The sequence below is a fragment of the Triturus cristatus genome, chromosome 8 (assembly GCF_964204655.1).
Source record: "Triturus cristatus chromosome 8, aTriCri1.1, whole genome shotgun sequence".
In the NCBI taxonomy this organism is placed as follows: domain Eukaryota; kingdom Metazoa; phylum Chordata; class Amphibia; order Caudata; family Salamandridae; genus Triturus; species Triturus cristatus.
The window spans coordinates 365,525,932-365,551,549 of NC_140591.1; the positions used below are offsets into that span (position 1 = coordinate 365,525,932).

Genomic DNA, 25,618 nt, shown 5'->3' on the forward strand with positions numbered 1-25,618 from the left:
TTTGACGCTGCCCCATATTCACAAGGGTGGCGTAAATATGGGGCAGCACCTAAATTAAAAACAGAGAAAACCTGGTCTTAACATGGCAAAACGAGGAGAAATGCTTTATTTCTCCTCGTTTTTGATGTTTCTATGTGTGCTGCATTCTGCAGCACACATAGAAGTTACAAAATGTTATTACTGATTGTTTATGTGCAGGAAGTGATACCTTCCTGCACATAAACAATCTTTCCCTGCAATGCAGGGACCCTTGCACAATGGTGCAAGAGTGCCTGCGTTGATGCTAGGCAGGTACACCAGCGCTTAGGGAAAGGCAGGGGTGCACCGTATTCTTGTGAATACTAGCCATCCCTGCGTTTGGACACTGTTGGAGTGCAGTGTTAGCCTTCTTGGCTTAACGCAGCGCTTTGATAGTTTCCTAGTAGATATGCCCCATGGTTGTGCTGTTAAGATGTATTCCAAACTGCAATGCAGGAAATATTTCATAGCTCTTACCTTCACTAACTAAGGACCATTGCAATTATAGTGCTGCAGAGCCCTGCCTTCTTAGAACCAAAATCTTTTTAGAGAAATGTAGTGAATTATATTTTTTAAAAGCAACATATATATCTTCCAAAAAAAGCCAGGCTAAGTTTAGGAGACACATCATTTTAAGGAATCTATGGCAAATTAAATCAGAATCTCTACTGGGGAGGACCTGGGCAGTATAACTCATTGGTATGCGTGCTGGCAGTCCACTACACAAGGATCTGGGCGTTGAGAGCATGTCACCACATATTGCATGAACAATGGACATGTGGAATGTGATGGTCGAATAGGTTACGAATCAGTGAGCGCTTTGTTTAAAGATAATCCATTCCTGTGAACGGTACTGCAGCTCGGGCAATCACAAGCAAAATCAATAATTAGCATGAAGAGCAGTTTATATCAAGCAAAGAGACAGCATTCACAAACAAAACAAAACAAAACAAAGACATCTGCACACACAGTTTAAAAAGTGGAACAAAGTGAGCACCAGAGAGCATCACTTGACCACCCTCGCCTCAACTAAGCCTGCTACGCTGTCAGCCTGCAGAAAAGAAGCCCTTGTCCAGGACTCAAGCAACCAGGGTGAATGACAATCAGCTTAGTCTGACAGTATCAGCTTCTGTAGCTCATGTGCTTTGCACCAGGCCTTGTCTCCTGAAGTGAGTGTATGTTCTGCAGATCTTTCCTGCCACTGCAAGGGGAGGGATACTATTTGGAACATGGGGCTGGGGAACTGTGAGCGTATGAGGGCCGGTATTCCGCTGTCTGCAAAGTGGGGCTGAACATTCAAAATATTGACTGCATGTGAATTTCCATTATTTCTGTACCAATCTGAAGGGCTAGCAGCGTACATTATAAATGACGGCTTAAACCAAACCACGAGCAAAGCAGTAGCTAAAATTGGCTATGCTTAGATGAGTCTTTCTCTTTAACCCCTTCGCTGCGGCGCGAATTCCGCCGCAGCGCTGGGTGGTTTGGGGGGGGTTTGCGTCGCCGCTATGCTCATGACGGAACCACGCCGTCATGAGTCACGGGCGAGCTGTGCTCATGACGGCGTGGTTCCGTCATGACTCCACCCACTGCGCTAATCGCCCGCACAGGCGGGGAATTAGTGCCGCGTGGAAGGAGCGGCCGCCAACGGCCGCAGCATGACGGAACCACTCCGTCATGAGCACACAGCGCCCGTGGCTCATGACGGAGTGGTTCCGTCAAGGGCATGCGAGGGGTTAAAGGAGGGATGAACTTCTTTGAACAGGGCATATATCACAATATCATCTAAAGAAATAGTGTATGACATAAATATTGTGTCCTAAATATCGATAACAAAAATAAATCTTCCTGGTGTCTAATATTAACTCCAATGGGCAATATTTTTGTATAGACTGACCTAGGACCTATACAGGGGTTTGAATACTAAAAGTAGGGCACAGTGGTGAAACTCTGCTTGCTTTTTACTTTCTAAAGTTTCTAAAACTTTACCCACTTCATGAAGTTGATAAAAAGCAAAAGGGGAAGCAAAAATGCAAATTTGCCCCCAGTATGGGCCATATTCAGAGAATACCTTTTTTGCCAAAATATGTTTTGCAAGGAAATTCTCCCTCACAGAATTGAAGCAGCAAAGTTTGCCTGTGAGGTACAGGTGTGCAAAATGAATACGTTTTGCAGATTGTTAAAGTGTACATTTAGTTATAATGTTGCACATTCCTATTGAAAGTTGTACATTTGTAAATATATATTTGAATATACAGCTGTAAAGTTGTTTGTATATCTGTATAAAACATACACTTATGGTTACTAAGCTGTACTTCCAGAATCCTATCATTATATTCAATGTCCCAATCCCTAACTCTCCCCTTATCCTTGCTACGGTGTTAGCATTTATGCACACTATTCAAAATATCTATAGACATGGTTGTTTGTACAGTGCTCCCCCGTGACTAGGCCAGCACCCAAAACGTCCCTGTAACGAATGGAGCATAGGTAATACTGTATAGAGCAAAGATGGAATTTAAAATGAAAAATGAAGCTGAGTGTAGAAGTGGTTAGCCAGAAAAGACAATAGGCCCTTCATCAGGCATCCTGAGGTTAGAAGTGCTTTTTCTGATTCATATTGTAAATGGAGGTGGATTCCATACATTTGGCTTTCAATGCAAAAAGGCAGTTCACACATGGGAAACGATCCACCCTTTGAAGTAGGGTGGGTCAGTTTTGTTTGAGCCTTTGTTGAATGCGGGTGGTGGGGTGGGGAAGGGGCGTTTAACTGCATAACATATATATGAACAATTTAATGATAATTGTCCTGATATCATGATTTCTTCCTGACATCTATCAGCCGATGCTGCATTCCCTCTTGTCTGCAGCCCTTTCCTCCTTTACTTTAATTGTAACTTTTTAAACAAAAGATGCAATGGGTTCTGCCAGGTTAGATGGGCTGCTCTCCAGTTCTGATATAGTGAGAAGCATTTTAGGGTTCTAAGCTGGTACTGGATTCAGTGTGATGTGATCCTGTAGCTTTTGCATCATAAGTGCTGGCTCCAGACGCTGAACAGTAACCAAAAAAGATCAGCTGCTGTCAAACGGATGCAATAAACTAACTGATCTAAAGAGACGGATCAACAAATCAGCAGAGTTTCAAGTCTTGTTGGGTGGAGAGTTTTGAGCTTAGAGACCCACCCATAAACTGCCCTATATGCATTCTTTTCTGTACAGCGATCCTCTGGAAACAGCGAGCATCGACTGTGTATACACACTAAGACAGCACACAATCAACCAGACACCTTGTAAGTTTAGTCCTTGACCTTAATAGCGCGCTGGAAGAAATGGAGGAGTCTGCCTTATTCACGCAGTCTCCTAAAGACTTTTTGCATTTTTTGACTGATTTGCTAATCCTAATTTGGACCCTTGACTAGCTGGGGTGTTCTGACCCTTATCACATGGTAATTGGCTAGTCCCAACTACCATCTATGGATTTTAGGTAAGCCACATTAAAATCTGGAAAAGTGTCTTCAAATTCGTATGTTGCTTGAGGGCCACAGTGTGGATTTGTATCCTTCACAAGAGAGGTTTTAATAGCATGACTGCAGGATGCCCTTGAGCCATGAACTGCTGTAGGCCAAGCTGCAGCAAGCAGATGGCAGAACAAATATGTTTGATATGTTCAAAAGCCTACTTCTAGCATTAATTCCACCTATCAAAAGTGCCTGGAGTCCACAAAACTAAAGTGCATGAGATGTAGAAGGGCAGCATGCCAAGTATGTAAGCTGAATGTCTCTGCAGAATTCTAAAGTGCTACTTATTGTTTAGACTAAAGCAGATTTTTTCTTTGTCAAGACCTGCCTAATGTACACGACTCATAAAATCCTAATTTGACATAGGAGCACCCATTTTATTAGTTTAAAAAAAAATCCGATTAATTGGCGGTTATATTTTTAGCGCAAATGCCACAAAGATGGTTTTTCAAAAAGTTACATAACTCCGCCTAAGCGCTCGCGCCTCCCTGTACTGGGTCTTACAATCCACACCTCTCACGGTGACTGTCCAAGCCCAGAGCAACCTATGAGAAGGTGTGAAAACTGTCATCAGGACTTGTCTGGAGCATTTGACCTGCTGGGAGATTCCTATCAGAAAGAAACTGAAAAAATAATTACAGAACCTCACTCACTGATGAAATACCTGCCTGCTCCTATCAGAGGAATATGAGGGGAGGAAATGGAAGACAGAAAATCTACACTGGCAAAGGACAGGCAGAAAACTGACTTTTATTAAAATGTTCATGTTTCTGTCAATGGAAGGATGTGATGCGACCTTAATGTTTGAGAACATTTTGAGAACCAGGAACGAAAAAAGATAACTGTGCTACAAGGTCTGAACGTGTAACATTTGCTTTCAACAGCCTTTGGAAACAGAGAAATAGTTCTGCTACAATGTAGCTTTTGTAAGTCATTTACCAAAAAACAAACGTTTTTATGGCCATTCTCTGGCAGGGATTTCTTTTGTTTCAGTGCTGAGAGTGAATGCATTGCTGACCCCTAGTGGCCATTGAGAAATGCACACAGTCTCGTAGGATGACATTCGCTTTTGACGTCTTCATTGTTTTCTCTGTACACTTTCTGATTTTTCTGTACAGACTCATAATTCCTTTTACCAGTGATGGTTTTTATGTGCCACTTTAATCATTAAACTGTGATCCTTTTTTCCCAACCAGGCCCTTCGTGACCGATTTCAAATCAAATTTTAAAGCCTTCAACTCATGAAATATACCAAATGTTATACACTATGGGAAATGGCAGCCAACTAATAAAGTGGTTTAATAGAGGTCATCTCCATCACTGGGATGAATCCACAGCCCCCCCCCCCCCCAATGAGCGCTATGGTATATGGACCTGTCACACCCACTGCATGATACTAAGCTGCAAAAAATACAAAAATATCCACATAAAGTGTCACGCAACGCTCGATTTAAGTATATTAATGTTAGGGTTTAAAATAGAGGTTACCTGACATATAATAGCGTAAGCAGAATTTATCTAATTGAGGACTTGGGTGGCCCCTGATGCAGTGGTTAATTAGTAAAAAAAAATAAGTGCTGGGTTTCTCGTCGGGAGGCAGTTTGCACCAGCCCATTTCTCCTGTTAGCGCCGACTGAAACAGAACCACTACTAACCATGAAAGTTGGAAGAGGATGTGACATAATGACAGAGCTGCCGACTTCGGAGATGGAGAACAAGGTTCGAGTCTTGGCATTGGTTCAACATTGATTCTGGGCGAATGACTTAATCTCCCCGTAAATGAACGTGTCCTTAACCGGTGCTCATGAAAAGCACTGGTGTTGATGATTAAGTACCGGTGTGCAGCAGAAACCACCGTCTCAAATTAAGCACTGACCTTATGCTGCAAATTTGATGCCAATCTGCCACATATGCTTTTGGTTTGCAGCTCTCTATTGGTCTACTGTTCTGAGGTTGGGGAGCTACTCTCTCACACAACAAGGTCGTCCACAGGTTACATCCCTCAAATTCTTAGAGGTAGACCTTTCCTCTGGCCAAGGAATGACAAGGCTTCTACTAAATTCATAGATCTTGCAGTGCTCTTAGCAAAACATGCATTTCTTTCAACTGGAAAAGTGCCACCTGTCTCTCAGCGTCAATATGTAGTAGAGTTGTGCTCCCTTGGCTTGAGAACGCTTCTCCCCAAAGAGGAAAGAGTAGGTTTGAGGAAACATTTCCTAGTACAAGCATGGGATCTGCCAGTGAAAGCTTTTAAAGCCCTTGCCAAAACAAATTAGGGCCCTCCATAGAACCTCCCTGACAATTCCATATATACATTGTATTCATGTTATACTTCTGCTTCACATGATAGAGACTCCAGGGCGAAGATTAAGTAGAATTTGCCTCAGGGTTGCATCACTTTTTTGGCGCAGCCCCAATGTAAAATTTATTCTGGTATTTACAAAGCCATGCAAAGCGTAGCTTTGCTTGACTTTGTAAAAATGAAAAAGAAAAAAGTAACACAAGGCTGCGCTATGCATTGTCTTGTGCTACCTTGAGTTGGGAGGCATTACATGGGTGGTACACCCATGTATTTTGACGCAAACCCAAATTTCTTAGGGTCAGTAAACATAGCTTTGCACCCAAATGTTGCTCCTACTCGAGGAGAAATATCTTTATTTCTTCTTGTTATTTCCTCTTTGCATGTTTGCTACATTTTGCCTCTAAGAATAGGTTTTGTGCAGGAAGGTGCCCCATACTGTACAAACACTGTATGCATAAAGGTGCCGGCATTGCCCATCAATTGTTCCTTTAGCTTTTGTTGCCCTAAGTGGCAAGGGCATGCCCAGACGTGGATCCTGTGCTCACTGTGCCATACTAGCCTGGCTGATGAGGGGTGATACCCTAAAACCGGTCCCAGTATGTTTGTTTCTGGTCCAGGGAGGACCTGGCTTGGCAGTTCAGGCTGGACTGTTACCATGAGGAACAAGGTCAAGACTGATTTGCATACGGATGGGTCCAAACTGGGGGGACGTTGTGAGCAAAAGAATGATGGATTAAACCCAAATACTTCTGACTGGGGGTGAATGTTTGCATTGTTCAGCATTCCGTCCCATCAATTGCTTCTTTTATTTTTGCATTGATGATAGGCAGGCAGAAGTGTGCCAGTGCTATGAGAGAGCAGAACAGTGCCCTATCTAATTTCTGCCTACTCCCTTTGATGTAACTCAGTACAGTAATTTCCCTTGCTACATGGTGTTGCTTCAAAGTTTATTCAATCTGACCCAGGTATTTTATTAGTACAGACACTGTGAATTCCATGCTAACCGTTTCTTTCTGTTTTCTTTCTGTTCCCTCTACCCTCATTTGGACATTTATATTGGGACTGTCTTCGTGATTTGCTGGCAATGTTGTACTGTTGGATAGGGGAAGGTTAGTGAGTGCTTAGGGTCTGTCTATTTTAAATTGCACAAAACTAGATCATAATGCTATAGATCTTGTATAGTACAATATTTCTGGATTATATTAGTTACTGCTGCATAACTGTAAAACATGTGCAGAGTCAATTTTGATAATGTTCCAATAAATATACATTAAAAAACGGTGTTCCTATGTGCTAAATTAGTTGGGACCTTAATATTGTTCTGGTCCTGCAAGAATACTTTACACACCCAGGGGTAAGCCAAGGAATCCTCTTTGAAACCGGCTTACTGTTTGTGGGTACTTAGTTACAAAGCATTTTGGGAGCTCTCCGCTCTATAATCCAGTTTGTCACACACATATTCTCTGGAAACTTTACAAATTTGAAATTCTTATGTTCCACAATGACAAAATAGGGGCAGCAGGTCAATAGGTAAGTTTGGGAAATGGCTAGTGTCAGGCCCACGAGGGCAGAAAAATTCCCTATTTCTCCCAGGGATTGTCTCTGTGAATGTCCTACTCTGTCCACAAATCATGTAGGAGGTTCAGAGATCTTACTTGCTCTCACCTGTCTTCCATAATCTGAACTGTCTCCTACCAGAGGTGGTAGAGCCAGGTTTAACTTAGCAGCAGATTTAGTTATGTACTGTCCCTGGTGTTGGTACCTTGAAATGCTCTTTGCGGAACAAGAGGAATCCAATGCAACAGATGTAGCCCCTTAGAGTTGTGAGTGGAGTGGTCAAGTCCTGTTCCAAGCCAGCACGTGAGTATAAAGTACTAGCACTTGTTAGTGGCACTGGCTGAGCTGTTGTGCAGTGGACATGGGACAAGATAACTAATCTGAAGTTAAAATCAATGTGTGATAATCCCCTGCACATTGGTCCCAAGTTGCAGGATCAAAATCTACTAAACAATTTTCTAATTCTGCTAAAATTGAAATAATCTAATGAATAATGTAACTTTGTTAGTCACCAGGTGTCACATTGAGCTTTTTTTAACCACCTAGCGAAGAGATCCATGCTTTGTGAAACTTACAATAATAGGGTATGCTAAGGGATGCTTTCCAGTACTCATGGGGACCTTAAGTCATGGCTCGGCCACTGATAGGCCTCTTGTACATGCCAAGCCAAGTGGTTTAGCTTTGCAAGAGTGGTGAATGATAGCAGATTGTTTTAATTGAGCCACAAGTTCCACACCATCCATGGTTGGTGACTCCCTTGGATTTTTGGCAGTTCAGTAACTCCTTCATCCTTCTCAAAATAAACAGACACACATTTTTTGCAAGCAAAACCCCTGGTTCATACTAAACTTCCACTGGAAAAATGACAAAGTACCTCTCATGGGAAAAAGGCCAATGCAAACAGTCTAGGCTGAGTGATATATATCTAAATACTCACACAAGAAATCTCAAAATTCTGGCTCTAATTCTTTCTTACCTACAAAATTATATAGAGTGTGTCAATGTCCTAACCTCTGCGTCCCTGCATTCCTCTCATACAGGCCAACCCCACTTTCCCGACTCTAGTCCCTCTGATTTTCCTTAGGGGAATGAGAGCAGCAATGCAGGCAGGGTAATTTAATATAGTTGAGTTTACAGTGAAAGTAACTTTGCATCCCTCATATAGGATAAGAACTAGATGACAATCGTCCATGACTTCTTTGCTTGAATGAAGGCTATGACTCTGGTTAATTTGCTGGAAGTTCTAGGAGCCAGAACCTCACTTTGGATACAGAAAAGTGGACTTTCTGATAGTCAGATCTAGACCAGGAGTTAGCAACTCTACTGTGGGAACCCAGACCTTCCAACTTACTAGCATTCCCCTGGGAACAGTCAGTAACACCATGAAAACACCACAATCAAGGCCTCTCTGTCCACTGGCGCTCTATAGGACCAGGCTAACACAGTGGATCACCCACCAGTGGTTCAGCATCGGCCTCATGTTCACTTGGGCTACCCTGTGGTCATATCCCGTCCTGACCGGAAGGACCTTCGTATGCACAACCCAACAAAGAATACACCGGTGATAGTGTTAAAGCACCATGCCTCACAAGTCTTCCTCCCCCTTACCAGTTAGCTACCAACCCCATTACTTGCACTTAAACTGAGCTAATGTTCAGACATGCTAGTCCATATATTTTAGCTGTATGTTCATCAAATGGAAAATAATATATAGGATATTTATGAGGAACTGTTGACTCCTTAGGTTGTGCTGAAATGATTCTAGCAACTCCTATTTAGCTTTGGAGATACTTGCCCAATTGTATCACTGCCTGAACGGAAGCTGGTGGCAACGAGTGATTACTCTCATAGAGCAATTCAAAAGATGCATCATTTAATCTAATTTAGAACCTACTATTTATGATAAAAATATATCTACCTTCACCATATGACATATCTCAAATTTACAGTAGTTTTAAACTGTTGCATCATTTATTGTTTTGTTGTGATGCAAAAGAAACTGGGTTGCATACAGTTTACAACCTTGAGATGAGCTGCCTCCCACTTTCCTCTGCAAACAAGGACCTGATTTAGAGGAGAGTGGCAATGGAGAATGCGCCACAAATCACACATCTAGCGGTATAAACGTCATACATATTGTACTCTAGTGATGGACATGCTGTCAGTGAAAAAATATTTTGCTCCATCATCATCTCTGCCAAGATTTCAAGCTGACTCAGTCAGACACAGTGACTGCACATCTGCCCAATCATGGTTCACCACAATATGCGGCAGAATAAACTCTATGAAAGACTGCAATGGAAATTTGGTGGACTTTCATGAACACATTTGTATGGTGCCTGGTGCCTGCAGAACAATGGGATGGTGCGACATGTAAGCAAGTATACAATGTAGAAAATTGGTCTGGCGTTAGTGTGATACCACATGGAAACAAAAGCTTATACAAATGCAGAAATTCTGCTTGCATGTATTAGCACAGGGATCTCCAACGGGTAACTTGGGAGCTAGTGATAGCTCACAAGGATCCTAGATGTAGCTCTTAGAAGTGAAGTCAAGCCTAGTATCTCATTTAAAGAGTTTTTGTATATTGAAGAATGCTGTGCTGCTGATGTGAAGACCCTTAGAGTGACACACACGCAAACTAATGGCAGGGCATCATGATAGCAATCAAACATACACTGGGTCGGCATATGGGGTCTGCCACATGACCATCTGTCTCCACTCTCAATCTAGCTAAGTCACAAGGAAATTGGCCCTGTATAGGCCCTTCTCTATCAGTCACACCATGACTGTGAACAATCGCCCTGGAAACAAGAGCACCAGCAGTAACCAGAGCTAACCCATTGAAGTGTGGGACTGCGGAAGTCAGAGTGAAAATGTGTTAGTTAGGCGCATAATTAGTCCAAAAGCTGAGGAGAGTAGGATATGGATCCAGTGCTGAGACAACTAAGAGCCTCATATTCATTCATATGTGTATGTATATGCATGTGTTCACATTTATGTGAGGATCTGTGTGACCTTGTGTCCCTCCTCAAGAAACAGTGTCTCTACTTTTATTTGTAGCCATTTTTGCTAAAATTGCCCATTCACACACTGAAATAGCTGGAAGCAACTGTCAAGACTTAGGGCATTATTACAATTGGCCAATACATTCCTATGGGAATGATGACAGTAGTTATTAAACCCATTAGAATTACAAGTTGTTGTTTTTTCACATGGGGGTTTGGATGCTGAAAAGAATTTGAAAATCTAGAGGACAACGTGCAGAAATCAGTTTTGAAACACCATTTTCCACATGTAATTCCCCCAAAATGTGGACTTCTCATTATTCCACACCACCAGAATTATTGGTACCTCCGGTAATGGTAATTCTGCTGTGGGGAATAACAGGAATATTTCCAAGCAACTAGTAATCTGTCCCTTAGTGCACAACACAAAACTCACTGTTTATGCACACTGATCTAGTTTGTTCACAGCTGAATATTTCAGACCAGTCAGCGGATTACACACGTTAGAACTTTGTATCTGGGGTAAGATGTATAAACATATGTTTTTTTGTTTTTGATTCAAAATGTGTGAATAGGTGAAAAAACTAAAAAAATCTATTTAAATGTCTGTTGGTGTATGTAGTGCACAACCAGAAACAGCTTTTTTTGTACTGGTGCTATTTGATGGTACCATGCTGTCTTTAGACTTAAAGTGATATGTGGGGAAAAGTGTCTGTGTTGATAATTTAGTTGCATTACTTATCCTTTCTGTGTCCTAGTTTCTTGTGATATAACTAATATTGGAGTGTCTATATCGCTGTCCCTTCAGGATAAGATTCCTGAGCATCACCTATCTGTTGGCCCTCTGTAAGACGGTGATGTTCCTCAGTTTCTTTATTCAACTGCACTAATCATACTGGAAGTTGCAGGCCCTTCATAACAAAGTGAAATGTGAACCTGCAAGTCCCAGAATGCTCAGTACTGTTGGAAGAAAAATCAGGACTGTGTGAGGGGCACCGTCACTTTAGGAGCTCAGTTAACACCTATGAGCCTTCTTCCTCCATTAGGGAGTTACTAGTTTCGGTAACAGAAGATCTTTTATGCATGTGGAGCTGACCACATCTAGGGGAAACCCCTAATGAGACAGTCTGGCACAACTCTAACTCATAAGATGGTGGTAGTCTTGAATGTTGAGTAGGGAATATTGCTATAACTTAATATCAGACCACACCGAGCTGTAGCCCATTGTGATGAGTGACTTTGAATCAAAACAATCAGTCAATACACTGTTACTCTATAATACTTTATATTATCATATGTTTCTTCGGTGATGTCTGCAATGATACTCATGGATATATTTAAAAAAGGTTTAAATATATATATATCTATATATATATTGTAGTCAAATTAAACAAAATATAGAAAGAGAAGTGCATGCAGAGAAGTATAGCTTTCCAATTTGCAACTCCACATCTCTGTACCCTTGAGGACATATGTATCATCCAGGTACTTATATGTGGAGTTAGGTATGGAAAATTTACACATACCTGTTGATATGTGGTCCTCGCTATTTTGACTATGATATTAAGGTATAACAAAATTCCATACTTGACATTCAAGGCTCACACCCATAAGATAATCAGCTGACTGAGCAGGAGAGGATTCTATGAGGACAAACACCTTTTATGCAGTCATGCCTAGACTCTGCAGCAAGAGAGGGCCCAATGTGCCATGCCTTTTCCCATCCTCTGACAGCCCTAACTCTATGGGCTCAACCACACTGAAGAACGGTATATTGCAGATGCTTACTGCTATCACAGAGACTCCGGCCGCAGTGCTGTTGGGTTTAGGCCCCGTGTTGAAGTGCTTCTTTATCTTTCCAGCCACCGACAGCTGATGCTCGTTTTCCGGAAGGCCATCATCCTGCAAATGAAAAATGAGATAGGTTCTCAGACGCACACTCACAAAAATCAAGGCTAAACAGAACTACTTACAATGGCTAGAATCTCTGTTTGAAAACATCTACACTGCGTGAGAAGGACCTAAAACAATCAAGCACCTTAGTTCCAAGTACATTGCATATTTCGTTTGCCATAAAGTGTGAGAGAAGCTGACTTGAGCAGTAGTTTCACTGCCATGAATGGGAGCCTGAGTTAAATTACTGTCTGCCGTATTGCATTACCCACTTTCTAGTTTGGTGGTGAAAGCCCATCAGCTATCTAGGCCTGATTTTCAAATCATATAGAGGTTACAAGTTGCTTTTGATCATTAGCAAAGAAGGCAGAACATAAGCAAAATATTTAGTACAGCACCTCATTTCGTGTTACTACGTTCTGCTTTAGTTTAATTTTAACTTTGTACTAAAGGTTGCTGTGCTACAGTGGCCACTTTGTGGTCGTGGTTCTACTGATACCATGCCCACGACGCCACAGAGTGATCTGCTTTACTATCTGATGAACATTGTAGAGGTAGTATAAAAGTAAAGTATTGTGGTTCCATCACATTCACATATAGAAAACCTACATAGAAATACTTTGCAAAGTTTAAAATGAAGCAACATGTCATAACAGTCCACTAGATGGTACTGCAATAGTATATACTTTATCTATCTAGTCTGTATGAAGCCTTTAAAAACTCAATTCTTACTTGATGGTCAAAATGGTTCATCTAGGCAACATTTCCCCACAAACTAACCAGCGAGATGCTCTCTGTAAGCTGGAGGCTTTACATGTTCCATCACATATGCATGTCTCATTTTAATAAAGTCATTGGGAGGATTAGTATCAATCAAGTTTGGTGGCAATAGGCAGGCAGTAGAAGCATCAGGGTCATATAACGCCCACCTTCATGAGCAGCTAAGATTGTGGCTTTCTTTGTAACTATATCCCTCTTTCTCACCACCCTCGGGAGGTGAGGGTGATGGTTTATTTTTGTTATTGAGCAAGCATATGATGTATGTTCTACAGGTAATCAGAGGATAAGCTGCATAGAATATGACTGCACACCATTGGAATGAATTTAATAGTGGAGTGATGAGAATGGGATTCAGCAAAATTTGAATTTGGATTTACTCTTTGATGTGAATACACACATGATACCATCATGTCTATAAATATGTGTGTTGATAATGTAATGTCTGTCAGAGTTTGTTTGAACCCCTAGAGTCTCATTTGCTCACATGGAGCACATCTGTAGATCACCCACTCATTGTGAATAACCATTAAGTGCTCATGTTCCATAGTGAACACCATGAAAGTCATGAGGAGGACCAAGATATTTAACAAGCATTGGCAATGCCAATAGGTTCAACTTTAGAAGAATGTTTTACGGCAATGCAAAGTATTACAAGTCAAAAGCATGTGAATGCATATGTATTTTTTGGGAGGCAAAGAGCCCTGGTATAATATTAGTGTGGGTTAAAAGGTCAGGTAACAGTTGCACTGTCAAACCAGACCTATAATTTCACGTAGGTTAATGACTGCCCTTCTCCCACTTGTGCTATTGCCAGAGAAAAAACAACACAAATGATCTTGTTATCTAAGGAACTTTAATAGCATTACAATGTTATGTATGTGCCCCTGAAAGGTCAAGCTCAAGCTGCTGAATAAATAAACAAAATGATCACAGCTGTGTGTAGGGCAAGAACTTTTTTATGGAAGCACACAAGTTCTGCCCAATCAAAACATGTACTCCTGGCTCTGAACACGTGGGTGGAGTCAAAACAGCTCTCTAGTAATGCTCAAATAATTGTCTGCCAACAGTTGTGCTGTCAAGCCAGACAATTAAAACATGCCAAACACTAATCACCAGTGACCAATGAGCTACTTACGATAACCCAGGGGTGTTCAAGCACTTGCAAGGCCGAGAATCGCTGGTTGACGTCTACCTGAAGCATCATAGTGATCAGTTCCTGTAAATGGGCATGAGAATTCACGTTAAGACACTGGCATTTGAAGGCAAGCTCTCTGCTTTCTTAAACAATGCACTCCTCCAGGTGACATGAATCATTTTTATCAAACCCTAGTTAACCATCTTTAGTGCCTGGTAAATCACTGCAGATAATTAATTAACACATTATATATGTGTAGTCATTCTGCGGGTGCATATGTCAAGTTCACTAATTCGTAAGAACATAAACATGTTGCACAGAGTTAGAATATGAAAAGTGTAGAAAACTAACAGGCAATCAAGCAAAGAATTTAGAAAAAAGATTTGGGTAGTAATAGAAAATTCTCCAATTTCAGGAAAAAGTTTTGATGGGAATCCGCCACCATAAGGAAATAAAGGTGCAGGAAATTCCACCAATGGCTTTACACATCCTGTAGAAATCTGTGGATATTTTATTAGTACCCATCTCTAAATCAGTGCTGTAAAGAAAGCATTTGAATATGTTTTACCAACCTTTTTCACAGAATTATTGCATAATATATTGCGCAATGACAGAAAATTACCCTGTCAAAATACTGAGTCCAGAATATTGACTGCCACAATATTCTGAAGGTAAATACATATAGTTAAGTACAGATTTACTATTTTTAACTCCACATCTACATACCTTGAAGATATACATGTATTCAAGGTATATAGGGTAGACTAAAGAATATCAAATTATGCTTACTTTATATACTTAATTTTATGTTATCTTGGAAGTCGATACTCTGGATACAATATTTTAGCAAACCAATATTTAAAACATCTATATTTTGGTAGAACGTCAGTGAAAATGTTAATGCAACTGAGTGTTCAACCTTCAATATCATAACATTGTTATTTGCTTTGTTTCAAAGAGTTTACTAAATTCTGTAAATCTTCTAATCTTGCCATATTAATTTCTGTTATAGACACATTAAGAGACAAAAAGCATGGTCCGGATAATTTTATTGTTGCAGGAGATTTTATCATGCATTTATGTGAGAGCCCTCTTGATTCAACTAACCACATGTTTAAATGCAATGTGGTAGATGGATTACGTATGGACCATACCAGGGAGGGCTCAGAACTTAATGCAATCTTAAATAGCTATAACCTTGTCTTTTCCTTGGACAAATTGGAAAATTCTACAAATTCATACACTATACCAACTTTTACGAGTAGGGATTGTGCCTCAATAATTAAATATATTTTTGTATCGGCATCCCTTTTCATGTTGATTTCTAATTTTGGTATACTCCATAGCCTGTTTAGTGACCATAATCCTCTCTCTCTCTCTCATTAAGTGGGTTGAGTTCTCTAATTAGAAGTCGGCCGGGGTTACAGGGAGTATATTCTCCAATAAATCAAGGCAAGCGCCTTAGGTGGTCACATGCGGAGTCTAAGTGTTTTAAGCATTCCTTTTCTCTGGTTGTATGCAAGAGCTCTTTAAAAGTCTGGATTTGTACTCTACTAATGGGGAGATCCTAGCTGCAATTGAGGGTATTACTCATGAGGTGACAGTTTTACTTAACATATCTGCTGTTAATACCAATTCATTTGATCTAAAATGGTTTGACCAGGATTGCTCCAAGGCATTACGAAGTTTAAAGGAAGCTTTAAAATATGTATCTAGAGACAAGGAGTGCATTATAGCTTGATGGAGGTCTTACAAATTTGAACTAAAAAAGCGTAACACCATCATTAGAGATATAGCTTGGGATGACTTAGTGCAAGCAAGTGTAAGTAAAGACAGCACCCTGTTTTGGCGTGTAATTGATCAGGTGTTTTTGCACATGGAAATTGTCCAGTTATATGCCACCAGATTACTGCTATTCAGTTAGAAGTGTATGCCTATTCTGGTAAATAATAAACTGGGCTCACCTATAGTAGAGAAGTCTAATCTCGTACTAAAATTAGATGAAGTCAATAAGGGACGTTTAGCTTTGTCAAGAAATAAGGACCCAGGGCGTGATGGAATACCCCCTGACTTGTTCATTGGTGATATTGAGATTTGGGGACCAGCTCTGACATTGGTTTTAAATGCAGCAGTTAGAAAGGGCTCTCTGTCCTCTTGGACTACCTCCGTAACAGTCCCTGTATTTAAGAAATGGGACAAAAACAATCCACAATGCTATAGACCGATATCTTTGATTGACTCTGTTTTTAAGGTTTTGTGGGGGTGCTATTGGATAGGTTATCATTGTGGGCAGATGAGAATAACATAATCTCTGAGCTGCAATATGGTTTCAGGCTATGCAGATCAACAATAAACAATTGCCTGAACCTATATATGATTATCAATAAGTATACAGTAGCCCGGTCCGAATCGATTCACCTGGTCTTTATGGACCATACGTCTGCTTTTGATAGGGCCTATCAAGACAAATTATGGAGTAAGATTTATCTATAGGGGTGGACCTGGACATTGTTAATTTCTTGAGAGATTTACACACAAATACTACAGAATCTGTCAGTTACATAAGGACTATGGATGTACCCATTTTATTTAGAACTAGTAAGGGGGTTCAACAAGGGTGTATCCTTGCCTATTTATTGTTCACCCTCTACATAAATGGGCTAGAGCAAGTTCTATTTACTGCTAAGGCTGACCGCCCAAACACAGGTACGTGCTCACCTCTGGTTTTGCTATAGGCAGACGATGCAGTCCTGATGGCCAAGACAGCAGTTGGTCTACAGTTGCTGTTGAACAAATTTGTAGCTTTTATGGATAGTCTGGATCTTTCTGTGAATTTTAGTGAATCTTTTGTTATGGTGGTGGGCCCCCTTCAACCAGAAAAAAAACATTTCGGATGTTTAATCACACCCTGTCTATAGTTACGGTTTTTCCCTATCTGTCTTTTTTACACCAGCATGACCTGGAAACCCCTGACTGCTAGCAAGAAAGAGGAGTTTATTAAGGCGAATGCAGTCATATCTAGTTTTGTCCATAGACTAAGGAGTAGACCACACCAAGCTTTAACAAAGATTTACAAGGCAAAGTTTATTTCTAATGTCATATACAGCAGTGATTTCTAGGGACCAAACATTTGCAGCCCGTTGAAATCATGTTTTTAAGGCAGTAGCTGAGCCTACTTCGTAGTACCCCATCAGTTTGCATGCATTAAAGAACTAGGGGTATAGTATCTTTGTGACAAGATTGCCCTGAGGCCTCTGCTATGCTGGAGTAAGGTCTGGAAGAGGACTGAATCTCACTTGAACAGGTTGGTTCTTAAGAACTGTTTATTACTTGACCATGCATCTAAGATTCCTTCAATTGCGTACATCAAGGAGACATTTAAAAGTTTGGGGAGGGAGAAATTATTTCTCAGTCCCCAGACCATGGTTATCACAGAGTTGAAATGGGTGAGGGAAAATTCTTTGTCATATATTAGTTGCGTTGAAAATTATTTGTATTATTTTAAATACAAGTGCATGATGTGCAATGTGTCCCACCTGAACAACGGAACAAAGAAAAACAATAAAGTACATTACATTTTTATAGACAGCACACAAAGAAATGTACATGTTTCCAAAACTATAACAAACAACAATTGGGTAGCTGGTTTGTTTGTATGTGACACATACAAACGAATCAGCTACCCGATTCCTTTGATTGTTTCAAGGGCCTGGCTTCATTTGATAATGTTTCTATGTGGTCGTTAGTTATAGTTAGAGGTATTTAAGATAATACGAATAATTTACAACACAGCTAATGATGAATATAATTTTTTTTGCTATTGCATACTTGAACAGTACAATTGTATTCTGCCAGTATGCTTGTTTTTGCACTCTTTATCCATGCACATTCCTAATAATTACAACCATTCTTCTGATACTAATTTACTTAGGAGCAGGCTAGTCACTAGCAAGACACTGATTCAGAAGTATTCTTAGCAATGCTACAACAAAATAACATGATCCTACAATAGTAGACACTTCAAGCTGAAGATGTTGTTCTGTATTTTGGATACTAAGGGAACTAGCATTGGTTGCACAATGTCTGCTTTGTAAGATCTGCTTTGTCCGTTATATTGTTTGTTCTTTAATGTTATTTTAGCCCCCTGTTCTCGGAATGTAAATGACATTAGTAATAGACATTAAATTACATTAGGAAAAAGGCATTAACTGGGGAGGTTTAATTGAGAGGTGGTCACCATAACTACAGGTCACATTATGAAAATACACTGGGAACTATGTATTGCCTTTACTCAGTTAAATGCTATCATAGGTTGCTCCAGTAACATTAATACTTTGTCAATCGCACATTCCCACTCAAGAGAAAGATGGATGGGGATTTATATTCGCTTGTAATATTGAAGCATAATTCTACTCTAACTGTGATCTAGTTACTGCCTTTATGGTGAAGTCTGGTCGTCCTCAAAATACTGCGGTATCAATCAGGTGTAACTGTTTAATTGAAGAAGAAGGAAGACTCTTTATGTTCTGTTACAGTTCCAAATTCATCTGCATTTCACTCACTCATCTTCAAAAATATAGGAGAAACAAGTCGTCCATTGAATTTTTATTCTAGGCAATACCTTTGCAGTGTCAGAAACATTGTCCCAGTAAGGCGACGGGAAATCCATCTGGCCCATCAGAATCTGATCAAAAAGCACCTCTTGGTCATCTCCACTTCTGCAAAAACAAATTCACAAAACATGAAGGCAACGGAAGGCACCAATCAATCAGTCTATCCCGTCCAGTACAGTTACTCTAAATAATGTGTGTTATTAGGACTCGGAGACTCAGTCCTCCATCCTGACAAAAAGTAAAAAAGAAAGGCGCAAGTTATAGTTACTTTAGGGTATGAGTTATGGTTACTTGAGATAACTATAAATGGTGAATATCAGTGGTTTTGTTTGTTTAATACGGTATGTTTTAACTGCCATTTTCACCTACCTATAACTGTCACTTTAACTTTTGTTCTTTTCAGTGATATATGTGTATATGTGTGTGTGTGTGTGTATGTGTCATGATACATATACGTGGAGTTAAAAACAGTGGGCAAGATTCACAGAACTAAGTTAAGACAAAATCCTAAACTTACTACTTTTGGAATTCACAGAAGTTAGGATTTTGTCTTAAGTTTGTCTTAAGACAGACTTAAGACAGACTTAAGACAGACTTAAGACAGATTTAAGACAGACTTAAAGCAGACTTAAGACAGACTTAAGACAGTCTTAAGACAGACTTAAGACAGACTTAAGTTAGGATTTTGTCTTAAGTTTGTCTTAAGTCTGTCTTAAGTCTGTCTTAAGTTTGTCTTAAGTTTGTCTTAAGTCTGTCTTAAGTTTGTCTTAAGACAAACTTAAGACAAAATCCTAACTTCTGTGAATACCAAAAGTAGTAAGTTTAGGATTTTGTCTTAAGTTAGTTCTGTGAATCGGCCCCTAAATCCATACTCACATATGTTTACTTACCTTCACAATATTAAGGGATGCAATATTTTTTTGGGTTGGACAATATTTAAAACACAATAGCCTGGTTGAATACTTTTTTAATCATTCTTGTTTCATGCTCTTTCCTTTAACATTGACATCCCACAATCTCGAGTCTGTGCATCAAAGGCAGTAGAGATCCTCTTTAAGGCTACATGCTCCTTGTAGTTGAAGACATGTGGCACAGTGACACAAAGGGGGGCATCAGTGAGGAATATTGAAAAGACCAATCAAATAACAGAGTTTAGGGGAAAATTATATTTTCATACAGTAACATTAACAAAGCACGACAGCAAATGACAACTGAGAGAGACAAGACTATCAAGATGCACATTGGCCTGTAAGACGCACATGCTACATACCCACGAAATGGAGGAAAGCCACAGAGCAGGATGTATGTGATAACACCAGCTGCCCAGATGTCCACTTTCAGGCCATACCTGTAAATAAACCACATACTGTGGGTTAAAGCTGGTACATTGGGAGGATTTTAGGAGCTAGAACATGGCATACATACTATAAAGAATGTTATATTTTATGTTATGTTATGATAACGGTGTTTTTATAGCAAGCTATTCATTCTTGAGGGTATCCAGGTGCTTGGTAGGTGTGTGAGGCCAGCCCTAGAGGGTGTAGTGTAGTTCTTCTAGTACTCCTGCAGGACCTGCGCTTTTGGATAACATACACTGTGGCCCTGGTGGCAGACTGATTCTGGGCACCCCCATCGCGTATGTTAGCCTTGTTTGCATTAGCTATGCTCACAGCACCACTAGAATCTCTTTTTTATCAGAGAGATTAGTTTTTTGCAACCTCAGAACACAACAACCCTGATTCCTCAGACTCGTGGAAACAATGTACTACTTTTCGCCCAGTCACTCGTGCTTGTTCATTTGGTCTCAGAAAGTTACACAGAAGAAACAGTCGAGCATGTTTACAATAAGAATTTATTGAACAATTGTTCTTCTAGTGTAAAATATTTGTGCTGCGACAACTGTTAAACAGTAGCAGAGATATATGATCAGCAGTACAGTGAATAAAAAGGAATAGTACAGTTCTACCATTTTGCAATAGTCATGAACATGTACATGAATATAAAATGCATTTATAAAATAAAGCGCATACTCCTACGATGCCTGTCTAGATGTGCCTAAGTGTACCTAGCATGTGAGTTGGTGCGAAAGAGCCAAGAATCCCACTAGGATTTAGTCGAACCCCATTACCTTAGCAAAGAGAAAGAGTGGGACCTTGTCCTGGTCTCGAGTTGGACACCCCGCAAGGGATGGTTAGACCACTGTCAGCTGGAGCGACTGCATGCAGGAGTCTCAGCATCTCTGGTCAGTATGTCGGCCTGGAAGTCTTGGTTCCCTCTAACTACTGATAGCAAGAGGTGCTATATTTATACAGAAAAGTATAGAGTTACTTTGTCCCTTGTGTCTTGTGTTAGCCCTTGTTGGGTCTGAACATGACGTATGGGATGAACCGTTTAAGTAGATGTTTATGCTTACTAGAAAAAGCCAGGTCGTCAACTTCTTGTGAAAGTCAAGAAGAAGAGAGGAGGACGATCTGACCTTTTGCAGGAAGTCATTCCAGTTTTTAGGAGCCAGGTCATTGCAGTTTTTAGGAGCCAGGTCTGAGCAGCACGTCCCCCTGCTCTATGCCTGGGATGTGTGTTTTTGGCAGAGCTGAAGTGTCCAAGAGGTTGGTAGAAGTAAATGCTGCTGTTCAGGCAAGCGAGGCCTGTGTTGTGGAGTGCTTTGTAGATGTGGGTGAGGAGTTTGAACTGTGTGCGCTTTTGTATCGGGAGCAAGTGGAGTTCATTAAGGTGTGGTGTGATGCAGGCTCAGCGTGGGAGGTAAAGGACTAGTCTGGCTTCTGCGTTTTCGATGGTCTGAAGTTTTTGTGTGAGCTGGGTACAGGGTGTTCCCATAGTCTAGTCTGCTGGTGATGAGGTCTTAGGTGATCATTTTCCTGGTGTTGTCTGGTTGTCACTTGAAGATTGTCTTCAGCATACTTAGGATGTTGAAGCAGGATGTGACCACTGCATTGACTTTGGCTGCCATGTCCAGTTTGTTGTCTGTGATGATTCTGAGATGTCTCGTGAGATTGGTCTGGGGGTGGGTCCAAGGTCATGTGGGGCACCAGGTGAAGTACCGTGGCAAGGTCTTTTTCCTGAAAACCACCATTTCAGTCTTGTCCGAATTCAGTTCGAGGCAATTGGATTTCATCCAGGTGGCTACTTTGGTCAAGCATTGGTGAACATGCTCCTGGCGTTAGGTGTTTTGTTCGACAGGGCAAGTATCAGTTGTGTGTCATCGGCATAAGTGAGGATGTTTATGTTGTGGCCTTGTATGACATTGACCAGAGAAGATATGTAGATGTTAAAGAGTATGGTGCTGAGCAAGGAGCCCAGCGGGACTCCAAACATTATATCTTGTGCTTCAGAGAAGTAGAGAGACACGCTGTTGGTTTGGGCTCTTCCAGTGAAGAAGGGGCAGATCCATTTGAGTGCATGTCTCTGGAAGCCTGCTTCATGGAGTTGTCAGATTAGGATGGGAGAAGTGTTGAAAGCTGCTGATAGGTCTAGAAGGATGAGTGCTGCAGTTTTCCCCCCTTGTCGAGGATCATCCCGATGTCATCCGTTGCTGCTATGAGGGTGGTTTCCGTGCTGTGGTTGGGTCTAAATCTTGATTGTGTGGTGTTGAGAAGCTGGTGTTTGGCGAGGTGGTTGGAGAAGTGCTAGTTAATGGCTTTTTCCAAGACTTTGGCTGGGTAGGAGAAGAGAGATATTAGTTGGTAATTGATGAGTTTGGTCAGGTCGGCCCGAGAGTTCCTTTAGGAGGATGCTGACGGCTGCATGTTTTCATGGTTCCGGACAGGTAGATGGAACTGTTCAGCATGGAGGTGAGACCAAGGTTACTGGTGTTGAGCATGTTCCAGGCACAGACAGGCACATATGGGTTTGCCATTAGTGCACCAGTGGCGCTCACAATGCACATGTCTGCTGTGCGTCTGTGTTGCAGTTGCCATTAGGTAGGCCAGGGAAGAGAGCAGAGCGCACAGGAGGTGGGCGGGCTGAGAAGGAGTATGATGGCAGGGACAGAGCAAGGTGCGAGGAACATGTAAGGAGTGTGTGGAGGAGGAATAGGGTGCAAAGAGGGCAGGGAAGGGGCATTGAAGGAGATGGAGAGAAAAGACACAAAGAGTGAGTTAAAAGGCACACAAAATAGCAGAAAGAGCAAGAGAAAAGGCACGAAGAGTGAGTGAAAGCCACAAGAAGTCATAGAAAGAGTGAGAGAAAAGGCAAAAAGAGTGAGAGAAAAGGCAGAAAAAGTCACAGAAAGAGTGTGAAAAAAGCACAAAAGAGCAAGGGAAAAGGCACAAAGTATGAGAGAAGTAGCACAAAAGTGACAGAGAAAGAGAGAGAGATATCAAGGTGAGAAAGAGAGAGCACACGAGAGGGAGAAAGGCACAGGGGGTGCCTTGAATAACTGGAGTCATGTCCGCAAGAGTCTTGATAGATCAGAGGACTGGTCGCAGGTAAGGCTGGGGGGGCTGGGCCTATGCAACTGCTAATGAAATTCATAACCTAATATGAGATCACTACTACATACACGGCAAGGGCAAAATAAACCATATGAAACTGAATGTAACCATTCAGTTACATGGTTTTTGAATGATACCATATCAAGATATAACTCTGGTTCAATACACAATCAGACGATGGACCAGACATCAACCCCTATGGCAACATTAAATATTATTCAACTTGTTCAAAAAATACTTTTCTCCAAGGAAAAATGTAAGATGATATGCAGGATTCATCACAAAAGCTAGAGTAAGGGGGTGAGTCTGGCAGATTTGACAAATTATACTTTCCCACACACAATATTTGAGGGAGGATGATTATGAAGTTACATCACAATCAATAATCTGGAAATGATGCAGGTATTGGTGCCAAAAACGATCTGTAAATGGAAACCAAACACACAAAATAGGCTCATTCTTCCCCCAGCCTACATCGATTTTCACCAAGGGTACATTTGGGTCACAAATGATGTGTGCCTGGCCAGTGAAACTTGTTATATATGAGTTGTGATAAGCTCCTACCCTCTACAATTTGTCTTTTTGGATGACAAAAGCATGAAAGAATTCCAAATGATTGTCCTTTTGTTAAAATTACTTATTCAGCCTGTGTGATATATTTGTGAGATGTGTAGATGCAAAGTTTTTATTTCTCCATCAGTTTACATTTTCTTTGTTAAAGTTTCAGTATGTAAATGGGTAGTAATTATGTATTACATTAAAACACTGTAAGGAAATAGAAAATTAAATAAAGGTGAATCAACAGTACAACTAGCTGGGAATGTCTATGTTTCTAGCGGCAAAATGTTCCAATGCCTTTGCACTTTATTTTTAAAATATACAGCCTATAACCATGCACAACCAATTACTTCGGCCATACGGCAGCATCATGTGTCATGTCTCAGGATCAGCCTCCATCAGGCACTATTTACTGATGTAAAACATCAAATGAAACTTCTGAAAGATAGGTGCTATTAATGTTCTCTCTTTTTTTTTAAAAGTTTTTTTTAAATGCAGTCTGTTTTACGTAAAGATAACAGGACTACGTTTAACAAAAAAAAAATGTAGGGAATGGTCCCTTGCACCACTGTCATTGCTCCACTAACTTTTTTTAACATCCCAAGGGGATCTGTTCCCTTTTGCAAATGTGTCACCACCCCAACTCGGGCATTGGTATCTTTTCAATGTTTTGTGACCAGATTTGAGTTACAATTTTGAAGGGACGCCTTAAACACGCCCCTTCCAAAAAACGATTTGTTATGTATTTCTAAACCCACTTTGTGATTCAGTAACCACTTATCTAATCGCAAAATGGGTTTACTACAAAACAAAAGGCCAATATGCAGTCAAAAACTGATTTTGTAAATCTCAAGCTTGGCAGCCGCAAAACGCTTTGTACATCTGACCCCGTACTCTGTTTAGTCTTACTCCCACAGAAACTTTACCAAATAAGCTATTATTTGGAAGAGGTGCCATCACGCACATTATTACATTTGCTTGTAAGTAGATGATAATGCAACACCGCCCACACTCCCCTGGGAATCATCACCGTTACTGCTTGGCCTCACACAATAGTAACAATATGTTATGTATACTGAATGTGACACACTTTCAGCAAATTCAGGGTTTCTAATCCTACAACTCATGTAAAAAAGAAACACTACAAGGCCTAGAAAGCAACATGTGGTTTCAAATTGCATAAAAGCATTACCAATGTATCACTGCTTAGTTTTACTCTCAGTGGCACACACAAGGCAATTACATGACACACCAACACACATTGAAGACATGAACATGTCACATATTAGCAATCTCAAATCCTAGCCGCTATTTTAAATTAAAAACAGAAAGCACCTACTGAGACTGTTTGCAAGGCTATTGACAGCACAGCACACAGGTCCAAATGAACAGCTGGTGTGCAGCAGCACAGGATGACCAGCACAGGGTACTGGCAGGAGTCTTGATAACTTTATGATAACTTCTTTCAGTGCTGCCAAGTTCAGTCCAGAGCCTGCAGATAAAATATGTTCTTGCCTAGTGGCTCTTTGGGCCTAGGATGCCTTGAAAGGTGTGTTGCTAGGCAACACTTTAGCAAGCCCTTGCTTTAACTGATGGAACAAATTGAAACAGTAGCAAGTTTCAAGTTTCCCCAGCAAGAAAAGTGTGCAGTAACTGCTGCTGGAATTCCAAAGTTGCTTTTATTTTCCTAAGAAAATGTCCTGGTGCTGCCTGAGTCCAGGGGTCGCAAGTGCAGTGCCAGGGGTCGCAGGGGCAAGCCAGGTGTAGCAACTGTGACTCTTAACT

At 40.8% G+C, this 25,618-nt stretch overlaps 1 protein-coding gene across 3 annotated transcripts in view; it reads right to left on the reverse strand.

Moving 5' to 3' along the window:
* Positions 1-25,618, reverse strand: part of DCLK1 (doublecortin like kinase 1) — a 1,175,807-nt gene that overhangs the window by 58,191 nt on the left and 1,091,998 nt on the right. For all 3 annotated transcript variants that reach the window (XM_085621707.1, XM_085621706.1, XM_085621708.1), the window contains exons 13-16: positions 20,095-20,172; positions 18,833-18,929; positions 14,212-14,292; positions 12,192-12,305 (exon numbers count right to left, since the gene is read on the reverse strand). In XM_085621707.1, coding sequence (XP_085477833.1) covers positions 12,192-12,305; positions 14,212-14,292; positions 18,833-18,929; positions 20,095-20,172 — 370 coding nt within the window. The remainder of the gene's footprint in view (positions 1-12,191; positions 12,306-14,211; positions 14,293-18,832; positions 18,930-20,094; positions 20,173-25,618) is intronic.